Source organism: Alligator sinensis, unplaced genomic scaffold (genome assembly GCF_000455745.1).
Source record: "Alligator sinensis unplaced genomic scaffold, ASM45574v1 scaffold927_1, whole genome shotgun sequence".
Lineage (NCBI taxonomy): Eukaryota > Metazoa > Chordata > Crocodylia > Alligatoridae > Alligator > Alligator sinensis.
The window spans coordinates 1687923-1701934 of NW_005842155.1; the positions used below are offsets into that span (position 1 = coordinate 1687923).

The following is a 14012-nucleotide window of genomic DNA, read 5'->3' on the forward strand; positions in this document are numbered from 1 at the left end:
GTCTATAATGGTGCACCTAGATTGCAAGCCCCAAGTAACTGTAGACTCTTTGGGGCAAAGACATTGTGTATAGACTAAATCACAAAACAAAGAAATGTACATCATGAATGTACACTCTGCTGAAACCTCATGTACAATATTGGATTTGCCATTGCCATGATGCAGCTATCACGAACATAAGAGCTGCAACAAATGTAGACTGAAAGCTGAGTCTTCCGTCAATTTAATATAGTACAATAAAAATGCAGTGTACGCTCCTGTCATGTCTGCAGTGGCTATATCAAGAGAACAAATTCTCATCTTTATTTCCAGAAATTGAGCTGAAAATATTACTTCTAAACTTGCCTCAGAGGAGAGCAAGTAGAAAAATCCTTGGACCTTGACACTCCTTAAATAAAAAGACTGGCTTTGGGGAAACAAACGTTAGGAATGATTAGAATTTCTTACAATAATGACTGAAAGGGGTATAAAATGTGTAAATGCACATGGTAGGAGTAGGGGAGAGAAGAGAGACTCTAGTTTTTGGCATTTAAAACATACTGTCCATTTAAAAATGGACAGAGGATCTTCTGCAAGCTGGTGGCATATGTAAGTACCTTTCAAGGATTGTGTAGATGAAGAACAACCATTCTGTTGCTTCATCTCTATGCCAGCAGCCATATTTTTACCATAAGATGTGCCAGGACCCATCTGTAAATCTAAGGTAATGTTAAGAAACATGTTTTTCCCCTTATTCTGGAAAAGGAATAGATTTTTTTTTTTCCCAGAAATTATTTTCACTTGTTTTTGAAACTAAGTAGTGAGGTAACTTTGAGAGATGTATTGAAAACCCTTTTTACCCAAATTATGCTCAACCTATGCTAGAATAAGAATAAAGTAACCTATTCTTGGCAGTTTGTGTGGCCTAAATATTTTTGCAAGAGTCTGGGCATTGTTCTAAAGCACTCCAAATTTAAATTGGAAACTTATATTTGAATAAATAAATTCATAACACTTACCATACAGTATACTATGTAAACTAGGTGGTGAACAGCAAGTAATTGCTGTATTATGCTTAGATAAAAAGATAATACACTATCATTTAGCTGAATCATCTGAATTTTGTAAAGTGTGAAGGGTGAAGGTAGTGGGACCAGATGTTAAAATTAGAAACTTTTAAGATGTACTGAACTTCTTCCTCTGAGGGAATTCCACTGCACTTACTACCAAAGGAAACTGTTCAAAGTCTCAACCATTTGGTTAAGGATCCTTTAATACTAGACCAGTTTGAAAGTACATTTATATACTAAGTACATATATATAACTTCTGTATCTGTAACTTATTTTATCAACTGTTATTCTCTTTGTCATTTTTAACTCTTTTGAGTTTGCAGTGGTACTCTTAAATATTGTTTATCTATGGAATTCTTTTCGATCTATAAAATATCCTCATATGGAAATGTCTAATCAAGTTTTACTGAACAACAAATAACAATCTTAAATTAAAATGTTCTATTTTCTAATTCTAGAAGCATGAAAATGGATTTGGCAGAGATTTTTTTACAAAATCTCAGTTTTTGTGTGTGTCCCCCTTCTGTTCTTCCATGTTTTTATTTATCTACTCTCTTTCCTAGGTGGGTTAATGTTCTAAAATGAAATAGGTATATCCTGTTAGTATTAACTGCATTTAAAAAAATACTAGTTTTTTTTTCATTTAGATTTAAAATGTAAAAAAGAGCGAAAGAAGAAGAAGAGGGTGACACACATTATCTCATTTGATGAAGAGGAGGATGAGCAAAACTTTGGAGAAATCCTAAAGACATCAGTTACAGGAGAAAGCTCAGAGGAAAACTCTGATAGATCTTCACTTTTTGCACTACCTTCCTCTGAAGGCTCTCTTGGACAAAATCTGAATGGGAATCAGAATAGCCATTTGTGGAAAAGCAGTTCTCCATGCTTGAATGGAGAGTATGGTTACCAGAAGCTGGATGTGAAGAGTATTGATGATGAAGATATAGATGAAAATGAAGATGAAATTTATGGAAAGGTATTAGGAAATAAAGACATGGAAGATTACATAGAAATTTCTGAAAAGTAAGTATTTTTCTTTAAGGAAATTGAAAGTTAAACTCCTTTGTACTATTCTGCTTCGCTTTATGAACTCAATTAGTATAGGCAGGCCAGAGCAGCACCTTAAAGAATAATTCCTTCAGAAAGGCATAAACTTTTTTGTGTGTCAGGCTGGCAGACTTTCACATATGAAAGCTTGTTCTTTCTGAAGGAGTTATTCTTTAAATTGCTGCCCTGGCTGCCTTCTGCCTGATGTCAGATTACCTCTCCTTAATAAGTACAGAAAAACTCCCTTGGTTAATGTAAGAGGTCCCGAAACTTTTTCCTATTTTTGGGGATCAAACTAGAACTTAGTCTCTTTAACTATCTGAATTATTAGTATATTTGTGGTGGTCTGCAGTTAATGTCCCCCTTGGATTTGCAGCAGGACTGAAAATGGCAAAGTATCGTACAAAATTAATATGGTTATATATATCAAATATTTAAAATACATATGTATTTTTGTGTAGGCCACAGGAAGGGGGCACATGCAATTCACAAATAGGCAGTTGGACTCCCCTGCAGGTCCTGAATGATGATTCACATATTCTGTTCCCTGTCAGTGCTCTTGACTCTTATTCCCAAACTGGTAAGCATTTACTACTGTTTAGTTTAAAAAATCTGTTTTAGTTGTCCAGTAAGTTGAACACATGTCCTAATATATGATAATTTTCATAATACTTCTGTCCTCTTTTTTTCAATAAGCATGCAAGTCCATCTCTACCTGTTTGTCATCTAAGTTTGCATCCCATCCCTTCCATGTACATCTCTGTTCTTATTGATTAATTAGCTATACATCATTTATTTTTATTATAAATCTCAAATCTCCATAAGAATGTTGGTCTCAGGTGGCCTTCATCTAGCCATATACTTAATGATGGATTTTAAATAAAGAGCACTTAGTGTCAAAGGGAGGGATTTGATAGGAAGTCTCTGCTGTAAGATTATGCCAAATAAAGTAACAAGTGAAGCTTGCTAGATGACAGTTAGCCTCAGTTTGACATATACTGGGGAAGACAGGAACAACTACCCCACGGTGATGAAGTAATAATGTTCAGATGGATACTGGGTAAGATGAAGGCTGAAAAGCAACATAGTGGAAAGGTACAAGCCATAATGCAGCTATTTCCCATGATTGTAAAGCTGAAGGAGTGACATGGTGAAGATACATGTGAGGTGTCAATCTTGGATTCATACTATAAGATCTTAGTCCTTATGGGACAACCTAATGAAAGAAAACCTAGTTTCCTTTATACTTGGTTTACTTTAGCATCTTAAAAACTACTACAGAGTTTTAAAGTGAAAAACTTAATAGCTTCAATTACAAAACTTATACAAAAAATAACTCCGTGGTGATATAAGATTGTTAACCTTTTGCATCTGTTAGCTGTTTTTTGAAATTCTGTTTAGAGAACTAAAATAAAGAGTTTTGTAATGGTTATCAAGTTGTAGAAAGATAAGTACCAGTAAAGAATATTAATACCTTTTTGTGTTGGGTAAGAAGGGTTACAGACCACAGATAGAGAGAAGTCATTCTGGGGACAGCAATTGTCTCAGGATTTTTTGAGTCTCAATGCTGGTTGATGATCCCTTGACAATGCTTCAGTAGATTAGAGACATGAATCTTAAATTGTTTCATTCTTCAGCTGATGACACTTTTGGAAAGAGCTAAGCACTTCTTGAGAATTTTTGCGCAACTCTATTTCTTTTAGGAGTAGAGGTGGTTTTTCATAAAATCAGGGAGTATATACATAACTAACTTGTACACGGCATAACTTAGCAGGGCATTATTCCCTTTTCTGTCAAACCTTTTCTTTTTCTCATTGCAGTTTCTCCTGCAAGTATTTAATGTGTCACTGTATTCAAGATATGTTTAAATTAAAGTAGTGGTAAGCTTAGAATGCGTAAGGAGAAGTTAATATAGAGAAAGTTTCCAAATTTCCAGTATTTGTTATTAATAAAGAACATTGCAGGATCATGTATTCAGTTGTGTATGCATACATTTTAGCAGTTAGGTTTGCAAAGATACTCTGTCTTGGCCTCACTGAAACATGAAAATGAGACTATTTAAACCCTTGAACAAAGCAGAGGAATAAAAGCAGCTGCATGAATTCTGTCTGGCTCAATATTATTTAAATTGCCTACATTAGATAAAATCAGGGCTTAATGTAAATATAAAGGATTTTGTTTCAGTACCATATGCTACATTCAATACCTTTCAAGTTTTTAATTTAGTACTTCATCTGGTGAAGATCCTTTTTGAAACAAAAGGTTCAGCATATGTAGATAATAATGAAAGTATATATAAATGTGAATAAGACGAGAGAAACAGAGTAATTGCACACTTCTAAAATAAATAACAGAAGTTTATTCACTAACCCAGGCCAGAAGAATGTGAGTTTCGTATAGTCTCTAATTATTAACTTAGCAGCAGTGCCATAAAATAGATTTTATTATGTTTAATTTTTTTTTTGTATTGTTGTGATGTTTTGAAATGTTAAACATTGCCAGGCATAAACTATATGAATATTGGCTTTCTGCTTGTCAGTTCACATTATTTGTGCCTGTCATGGAGTTCATTCATCCATAATGTTTCCTTGACACCAGGCCAACCTTAATTGTATTAATTAAAGACAACAAAAGTACCCATAAGTGAGAGAGGGGGCGGGGGGATGAAAGGCCAAGTTGTAATAAGGCTGTTTGATGTACTGGCAGGATTAGCAAAATCCACCTAAAGCATGGGTGTCAAACATACAGCTTGCAGGTTGCTGGACTGACTCACGTGCTGCCCTGAACGCATGTGCTATGTGGGCTGGACCCAGCACCATGTGCCCTGCAGACAGGAGGGTCAGTCTGGGGTGTGTGCTGCATGCAGTGCCCTGCTGGACTGGTTCCAGGCTGGTTCAGATCTGGCTGTGTTGGAAATACTGGGAAGTGCTAGTCTGGCAGGGCACTACATACAGTGCATGCCCTGTGCCAGCTCTCGGCTGTGTGCAGTGTATGTGGCGAGTCCAGCGCCCCACACTGCTTGCAGCATATGCCAGCCCTGGAGCTTGTTGTGCCTGTGACATGTGAGGTCAGCATGGGGCGCACGCTGCCCATACTTGGTCTGGATCAGCACTGCACACAGCACAGGGTGTCCAGGGCATGGGCTACAGGACTTGACTTGACCCCCTGTGCTGCATACAGCACCAGCTTCAGCCTGCATGCCATGGGCAGCGCACGTCCTGTGCCGGCCCTGTATGCCACACACTGCAAATGCTGCACAGGGATTTGGTCCTGGTCCAGCCCGCAGATCAACCCAGCAACTATCATCCAGCTTATGGAGCCGGGTGTGTTTGGCATCCCTAATCTAAAACAAAGTGCATGTCCCCTTCAATCAAGGGAGGTGGCCCAGAACTGTGGATCTGCAGGGCGTGGGGACTACAAATGATAAAACAAGCAGACTAGGGACATTCGTTCATGAATCTGGTGCCCTGAGTTAAGCCAAAACACTACTGCTGCTCTGTGAAGGAGTCCAAGGATTCATCAGATGGGACCCAGCAGACTAGTGCCTGGATGAATGAGAAACAGACTTTACAGAACACCTCCCTGTTGTGCCTCCTTCATAGTTCTGGAGTGGCCACAAATAACATGGGCAGCTGCTACAAGTGTCACTCAAGCCCCAGAAGCCTCCGTTGTGGGGCCCGATGGGCACATGTTCTAGATTAGGTATGCCTCTGGCACCAGCAACAGTGGCAGTTAGAGACATTTGAGGTGTAACTTGTGGTATGGCACTCAAAAATGGTTAGCCATCACTGTCCTAGTCCCATAGATGGCCTTTTTAGCCAATGTCAAGAAGATTGAGATAGTCAGGCAACTTCATGGGACCATGGATGTAATGCACAAAGAGAAACAATTGTTGGGAAAATTGTAGCCAGAAATTTCTCTGTTACCTCAGAAAAGGTAAGTAGTATGGGACTACGAGAGCTGCAATGCTTCTGGGCTAAAAGGAGCAGGATGGTAGATATTTGAAGTGGTTTAATACAAAATATGTAGAAAGGAGATAAAGTTGTCTCCTTTGTTTTGTTTTAATTTTTTCGTAGATGCCAACTATAGAAATTTGGAATTCTGAAAAGCCAAATTGCTAAAAAAAAATTGCATGCATTTGAGCAGTTCTTGTAGTTTAATATCTATTAATATGTATAAATTATATCTGCTTCAGAATTACAGTGCAGTGGAGAAATGTGGACAGGATTCATGTGTGTTGTGTGTACATAAAATTAATCAATATTTTCACTTTTGGACTTCAGCCAAGAAATGTAATGCCAAAAGAGAAGTTTTTATGAAAAAGCAAACTGTAAAATAAGTATAATCAAAGTTGCACGTGGTTGTTTTGACATTAGAATATACAAAATACAGTTTGGGGTTAAATGTTGTCTTGATCTCCTCTGCTGTGTGCATGAGTTAGCCAAATCTTCCTCCACTGGCTGCAAGGACCCATTAAGAAAAAGCTATTTACTTAATTTCTTCTCAGTGTGGTCTTTCAGTATCTGTATTGCTGTTTAAAGATTTTTGAGCCACAAAGGTCTAGTACAGGATTTGCTTAGGGATTGAGAGAGGATTAATTTGCATATATTGAAGATGTAAGTTTAAAGATTTTGCTAAGGCTAGCTTTTATTATGGACTATTAAAACAATGAAAACAGGGACAGAGTGCTGTAATCATTCCATTAATGTTTGTTCCAGTCCTATTCTCCTGCTCTCATTTCCAATTGTATGCTGGTCAGTAGTAAAAGAGTATGTTTTCTTTTCAATATGCAACATATGCTCCACTAGTTTCTTAGAAACATTAACTCAAGGAGTTGAAATGAGCAATTTTGTAATTACTGTGTAATTAAGGTGGTAAAAAATCAAAAAGAGTCACTTCAGGAATTGAAATAATGCTGTACTGCCCTCTAGTGTCTCCTAAAGTACCTGCATCTTTAACAAAATACCATAATGGTACAGGGAGCATTCCCTTTTATATTTAATAAAAATTGCAGGGCTGAGATTCTTGTTTGCCCCCTTTCTAAGCAGATTTTAATGTATGCATTAATTTTGTGCCTGCTAGCAGATAAAATATATCTAAGTCAAAATAATATCTCTGTGTTTGACTTTTGACTACTCTTATGCTTGGTTTTGCATTTTTTTTTAAATTCACAGTATACCAATTTGGGTTGTAGCAAAGAATTGCTAACTACTTTGCAGTGTAGTAGGGAGAAATGTAACTTACTTTTTCAGTCCTAATAGTCCAGTAATTAAAACTAGTCTTAAAATATTGTTCCTAACCATGCTTTATGGTCTATTTCTGAGTTTATTTGGTAGGCACGAATATGCTAATATTTTGATTCATGGGCTATATTATAATGGTCAATAGCAAAATTGATATGAATGTGAAATTTTTCCAAAGCATTCTGTACTTCGTTAATATAAGGGTGTTTCAATTGCTGTCCAGATTACATTGCTTTAGGGTTGTGTCAAAGCATATCAAATCTTCGTGTGCCTAGGATAACACATCCAGGGCTGAAATTCAGGTGCCTAGAAGCAAATGGGAGAATACAGTAAGGAGATCTTAATACGTTCTGCAATTAAGAAAAAACAAACCCAAAACCTCACGAAACAAACCGACAAATAAAACATTCCCTTTCATTTTTATCCCAACATCATTATTGCAGTGTTGTCAGCATTCTCTCTATCTCCTTTGTTTTTCAAATACTTTATTATCTTAGGATACATACTAGGGGAGCTGCAATGGGGGTGCAGGTTTGTTTTACTGCAATTTCATTGTGGTGAAACAGAAAGCAAAATGATGGAAATATCACCGGAATGTGACGGAATTAAATATTGTGACTGAAGATATATTTTTTTATGTGAATAATTTTAGATGGAAATGAAGCTTAATAATGAGAGATGTCAGGCAGAAGACAGGGCAGCAGGTGGCACCTTAGAGACTTGGCTGGTTCACAGAGCCATAAACTTTTGTAGGCAATGGCTACTTCACTGCTTCTGACAAAGTAGGCTTCACCAATGAAAGCCTATACTTTTCTGAACCAGTTAGTCTCTAAGGCATTGTTCTGCCCTGCCATCTGCCTGACTTCAGATTAACATGACCAACTACATCTCTCCCTGCCACTAAGGTGTCTCAGCTATCAACATAAATCTGTTTCATCTTATTGATGGCCTTGGCAAATAGGTTTTTAATATACATAATCGAGATAGCTTGAGAGAAACTTTTCCATGTTAGCCCATTAATGCCTAAATCCCAAATGCAAAGAAATATCTCTGGAAAAGAGTAGTTTTCTATGTTCATTCTCTATATATAGACAGTGACAGTGAGGATGTCAGTTGCAGTGATGGTTTTTTGATTTTTAAGAATTGTCTACTATTTGTATTTAAACCATCTATTCACTTTCCACAAATGACTGAACAGCACTCTATTGGCAGTGACTATCACATATTATGTTGAATTAAACTAAGCATCAGGATTTGCAAAAATAAATTGGGTAAGGCATTTCCTAATAATTTAGAAGTGTAAGATGGTGGAAGTAAAATATTAGCACATAACGTAATCTGGAGTGCTGCAAGACTGTGATTACCATATTTACTCAAATATCAGATGGTCTCAAGTAATTAGATTTTGTATATGGAAAATTTATTAGCGGTGCACCGATACATTGGTCCATATCGTATTGGCACCGATAAAAGGAAAATTGACATTATTGGCAATTGGCTTTTTTTGTCTGATGTGGCTGATAATGCTGTGTAATGCAGCATGCATGCAACAAGGAGTGCAGCCCTGCAGTGTGGAGAGGGGGAAAGGGCTTGTAGGGAAGGGGCATGGGGGGCGCAGATTGAGGCCCTCAAGTTGAGGGAGGGAGTGGGGCTGGGGCAGGATGTGGGATGGAGCCACGAGCGGCTCATGGTGGGGATGGGGAGGCATGGCTTCTGCCACTGTGCATACCCTAGGGGAGGCATGGGGGGAGCATGTGCTCCCTGGATTTGTGTGTGGGGTGAGGGTGGGCTGCCTGCTTGGGATTGGGGGGCAGTGCTGGGCTCTTCCCAGCGGGGGAATTGGGGCTGCACTTGGGACAGGTGGCAGCAGTGCTGGGAGGGTGGGCTACTGGGGGCTAAAGCCATCCCCAAATTCTCTGTAACTCTTCTTCCCAGTGCCGCTGCCACCCCCCTGAGCACAACCCTGGCCCAGTCCCCTCCCCACTGCCAGGAAGAGCTCGGCGCTGCTCTCTGCCCCAGGCGGGCAGCCCACCCTCACCCTGCATGCATATCTGGGGGGCACATGCCCCCTGTGCCTTCCCTGGGATGTGCACAGTGATGGGAGCCACCCTTCCCTCCCTGCCTCCGATGATCCCTGAATGAGGTCTGCCCCGACTCGCCTCAGCTGTGCAGTGCCTGCCCCAGCACCCACTCCTTCCCTCACCATGCGTACCTCGATCTCCCTGCGCCATGCTCCTTCCCCACTACACACTTACCAGCCTGATGCTGCTTTCCAAGCTACTGGGCTTCATACTGGCAGTCGGATCAGTATTGGCCGATATGGCTTATTAATAATTGTCCATCGATTGCGGCCCAAAAAACCTTTATCGGTGCACCCCTAAAACTTATAAATATGTTATAATTTTCTAGATATAGAATCTAATTATTGGAGGTTTGCCTTGAATTTGTCCCCTTCCCACTGCAAAAGCAGAGAAAATAAGTAGCAGGGTCAGGTAGCCCCCTTATTCTCTTTCCTCCAACTTCTTCTCCTTGCAGCCGCTTCTACCTTCCCTTTACTGTTAGACCCTGCTCTCCCTGAGCACATGGAAATGAGGGGCAAATTTGAAAACTCTGACCTTGAAAGAAATATACCTGTAGTAATTTGCATATAGACTTAGTTCATCCAGAATTGGTGCAGTGTACCTTTTTTGGAACTGCTACAAGTTTGAGCACAGATACTCCATAAACACAGTTTTAAGCAACACTACATAGTACAAGCCATGCATGACATTAGTTTTAAAGCTTAAAGGCTCATAATTTACCATCTAGTTCAGGGGTGGGTACAATGGCAGATCTGTCTGGCGACCGGACTTCATTTACCAGCAGCCCCTGCCCACGTCACTGTGGCCGGGTTCCATGGAGACCCCAGCAGCAGTGGGGCCATGACAATATGCATCCAGGGTTTCCATGGAGACCAGCCCCAGCACTGCTGGTAGGGCACAGCTGGGTGGGGAGCTGCTCTGGGGCCAGGGCTGTGATCTTGCGGTGGTGACAGTGTGGTCCAGAGCTGAGGCAAAGCTGCTGCTTGCATGCCCCAAGCAGACTCCCCTATGAGAGCTCGCGGCTATGAATCTATTCTGTGGAGATGGGGGATTTTCCCCTAACTTGCTCCTTTGGCCCATTGGTTAAGGGCAAGCAACACTCAGGGGCATCCAAACCTCTGGGCTTGGGCCTGCACATAGGATGCCTGCCATGTCTTTGGAAGTATCTGAAGCCCCAGGCTGAAAAGTCTGGGAAAGAGGACACTTGCAGGTGGTAATGCCACATGGATTTGAATGACTGAGTTCTGTTCAGTTGATAGGTTTTGGAACTGATTTGATTAATTTGACTTGGAACATGAAATTAAAAAAAAACCCCAACTGCCGCCTCCTCCCTTGCCAACCCCACCCCCCCAAACAAAACAAAACAAGAAACCCTAACCTGTTTGCCCAAAACAGACCATGTGTTTTATAATCACGCTTAGTGTTGGCTGCATTAAATCAGCTTCATAGTTGGTTTCCATTACTGAGCACATGCTACTTTTGTGCATTGCACAGGCAATGACAGACAGTGTATTTAATGAGGTTTGCCTGTATGTGAATTTAAGACAACGAGCTTTTCCCCTCATGCTTATTGGAGAAGAATCCTCACCTTGTATTTGAGTAAATACAGTAACATTTTTTTCTGAACCACCTAACAGGATCAGTCCTATTTTCAAAAGTGACTTGAAATAATTTCCCTTACTACATTTATTAATTACAAATGTAGCAGACAACTATATATACAAATTTTAACATTGCATATTTTCTTGTAACTAATTCATATCATTTGGGTGCTATTTTAGATGCCTTGGAGAATGGAGATGGACATGATAGTGCTGTTCTTGCAGTAGAACTGGCTCAGAGGGGATCTGAACTCCCTTTCAGGTGCTTATCAAATTAAATTTATTACTTAGAAACAAAAATGCTGTAATTGTTAACTTGGTACCCAAATTATAATTACTTAGTGCTTGAAATAAGCCACTAATCAAATTAATTCTGTATACATGTAGAAAGACAAATGCCAAATCCACATTTCCATATTTTTATAATCCTCTTAATATTTTGTATGATACTCAGTGATACTAAAGGAGACCACTAAATATGTCAAACTTATGGATTTTATTGTTATGGAGTTTTGTTTTTTAAAGTTGTTTTTGTACCAGGCATTACTTGTGTGATTTGTGTATTTGAAAGCTCATATTTACACGATTAATGAATTACCACATTTACCCAATTCCAAGGTGACCTGAATTTAAGACAGCCCCCCTCCCCCACAATAATTAGGTTCTATACACGGATTTATAATTTATTATGAATCAGAACTCGTGGCAGAGGTGGTATCTCTTATTAGACCAACTAGATAATTGCAAAAAAACCCCTGGCTTTCAGGTTCCAGGGTGGTAGATTTACTTTTTCCTTGTAGGATTGTGACGTTTTCATTTCAAAATTTGCACAAAATAAACTATTCCAACCAGAAGATCTTACAACACCTTCAGCTTTCCTGTGAAATACGAATTTTCATTTCTACCTAAGAGAAATGTTACAATCTTTGCATTCTCCTATGCCTGAGGAAGGGTGAGTATGCCCGAAAGCTTGCAAATATCTAGTTGTTTTAATAAAAGATATCACCTCTGCCACAAGTTCTGATTCCTTTTGCCTGTAGACCAATACAGTTACAACCTGCATCAATTTATTATAATTTTCCACATATGGAATCTAATTATTGGAGGATCATGTTAAATTCAACACCTCCGAGAGAGGTGATGAGGTGGGCAGTAATGGGGCGGGTGTTGAGGGATGTAGTAGGGAGGCACTTGGTAGGGCAGGTGGCGGGGGGACAGTAAGGAAGAAAGTAGTGAGGGAAGGGTAGTGGGGGACAGGTAGTGTGGAGGCAGTGTGGCAGGCAGAGAGAAGCAGGCAGCTTGTCCATTGCTGCCTGCCCCCCCATCCAACTTACCCCCTATTGTGCCTGCCCCCCTCAGCCTTAGGCTCCCGAACCACGTTCCCATGTCCTTTTCTCTGCTTCTCCCCTCCACGCCACTTCTGCACTCTAGAGCTTTGGGTCCTCCCCCCGCCGAGGTCTCTACTCCACACCTGCCCCTCAGTACCCTCCCCTCCCCACTTTTGCTCTGCAACAGAAGGCTTTTCCCTTGCTGCAACCTGTGGCGCTGATTGTGGCTCCAGCTCAGCCCTGTAACAGTAGTGTGGTGCTGACTGCTGGTATAGGGCCAGGCTGCAGTACGTGCTCTGTGCTTCACAGTGAGGATTGAACCTCCCAGCATGGACGAGAGGTAAGGAGTACAGCAGAGGGGAGAGAGGGCAGAAGCGGCGTGCAGGGGAGACTGGGCGTAGTGAGGAGGAGTGACAGGGGTTCAGTGGCAGCAGTTGTGGCTCTGTCTCCTGCTCCAACTCTGGGTTGGGACCAGAGCCAGAGACATAGCAACTACTTGCCCCTGCAATATTCTCAGTTGTAAGGTGAGAGGCTTTCCTTGCCCCTCCCCCCCCATGTTAAATGGGGCAAAAAACTGTCTTCTAGTTGACTAAATACGGTAGAAGTTATAGATATTAAAAAATAAAAACCAAAGGCAAAAACCCTCCAAAGAACTGTTTGGCTTAAACAATGTTTTCTTCTCTCTTTACAATTACAACACATGAATCATAGTTACATTGTGAATAGAATGTTTCCATTATTGTTTTGAGGTCTGCAAATCTTCCTTCCTAGTCTTTGAATTCAGCATTTTGTTTCACATATTTAATATTGATGACATTCTGTCTTTTTAACTAGAGTGGAAGTTAATCCTGCTGTTCAAGTGAATGCTTTAAGCAATATGTTGCCTTCAGTCACTGTTCCAGAATCAATGACAATTAGTAAGTACTTACTTGATCCATTTAGATTGACATAATTTGCTTTTCAGAATTTGTTCTCAAAGTTCACTGACTTTTAAAATGTTTGCTTTCTTTTTCTCTCTTCTCAATAAGATGTGGTAAAGCAAAGCCTTTACTTGAACTGACATACAGCACTATATTTCTGACCTTCTGGTTCCTGCTGGGAATCTGAACTCTGAGATAATTTTTCAATCTGTCATTTCCAGAAGTTGATAAGGTGTTATCAGTGTGGGACAAAACCTTTTTTCTCCAAAAACTACTAGGAATGATACCATTAGATATGTCTTTAGCCATTACAAAAGAGCAATCAGCTTGATACCACAGAATGGCCAGGACACATCTGAATATGAACAGTAGTTATATTGAGATTACTAATTATTTTTCTTGACATATTTACCATAGTGAAGAAAACACTTCCATGTTTCCCATTACCTTACAGTCCAAAGATATGGTATGGAAAAAGTCAAATCCTGTCACAAGGCTAAGTATGACTTTCATAAACAGAGCCTCTGCTCTGCTTCCTTCCCATATTACCACCTATTACCCCCCAGTTGAGCTGGGGAAGTGGTCTCAGGTTGGTACTTAGCCAAGGCTGAGACCGTTAGGTATTTAGGTGGGGTAGGCAGCTTATTTACACAGCCTCTGACTACAAATTCCTTATCAAAGCTTTAAAAAAATTAAAAATTAAAAAATAAAAATCCATTCTTGTTTGTTAGTTGGATTAGCT

The 14012-nt window shown here is 40.0% G+C and overlaps 1 protein-coding gene across 1 annotated transcript in view; it reads left to right on the plus strand.

The window, feature by feature from the left end:
• The window catches only part of SNX29 (sorting nexin 29), a gene marked incomplete at its 5' end in the record, with an annotated part of 446683 nt that overhangs the window by 15556 nt on the left and 417115 nt on the right, over nucleotides 1-14012 (plus strand). The window contains 4 exons of the mRNA XM_025206427.1: nucleotides 1698-2073; nucleotides 2559-2677; nucleotides 11203-11284; nucleotides 13185-13267. Coding sequence (XP_025062212.1) covers nucleotides 1698-2073; nucleotides 2559-2677; nucleotides 11203-11284; nucleotides 13185-13267 — 660 coding nt within the window. The remainder of the gene's footprint in view (nucleotides 1-1697; nucleotides 2074-2558; nucleotides 2678-11202; nucleotides 11285-13184; nucleotides 13268-14012) is intronic.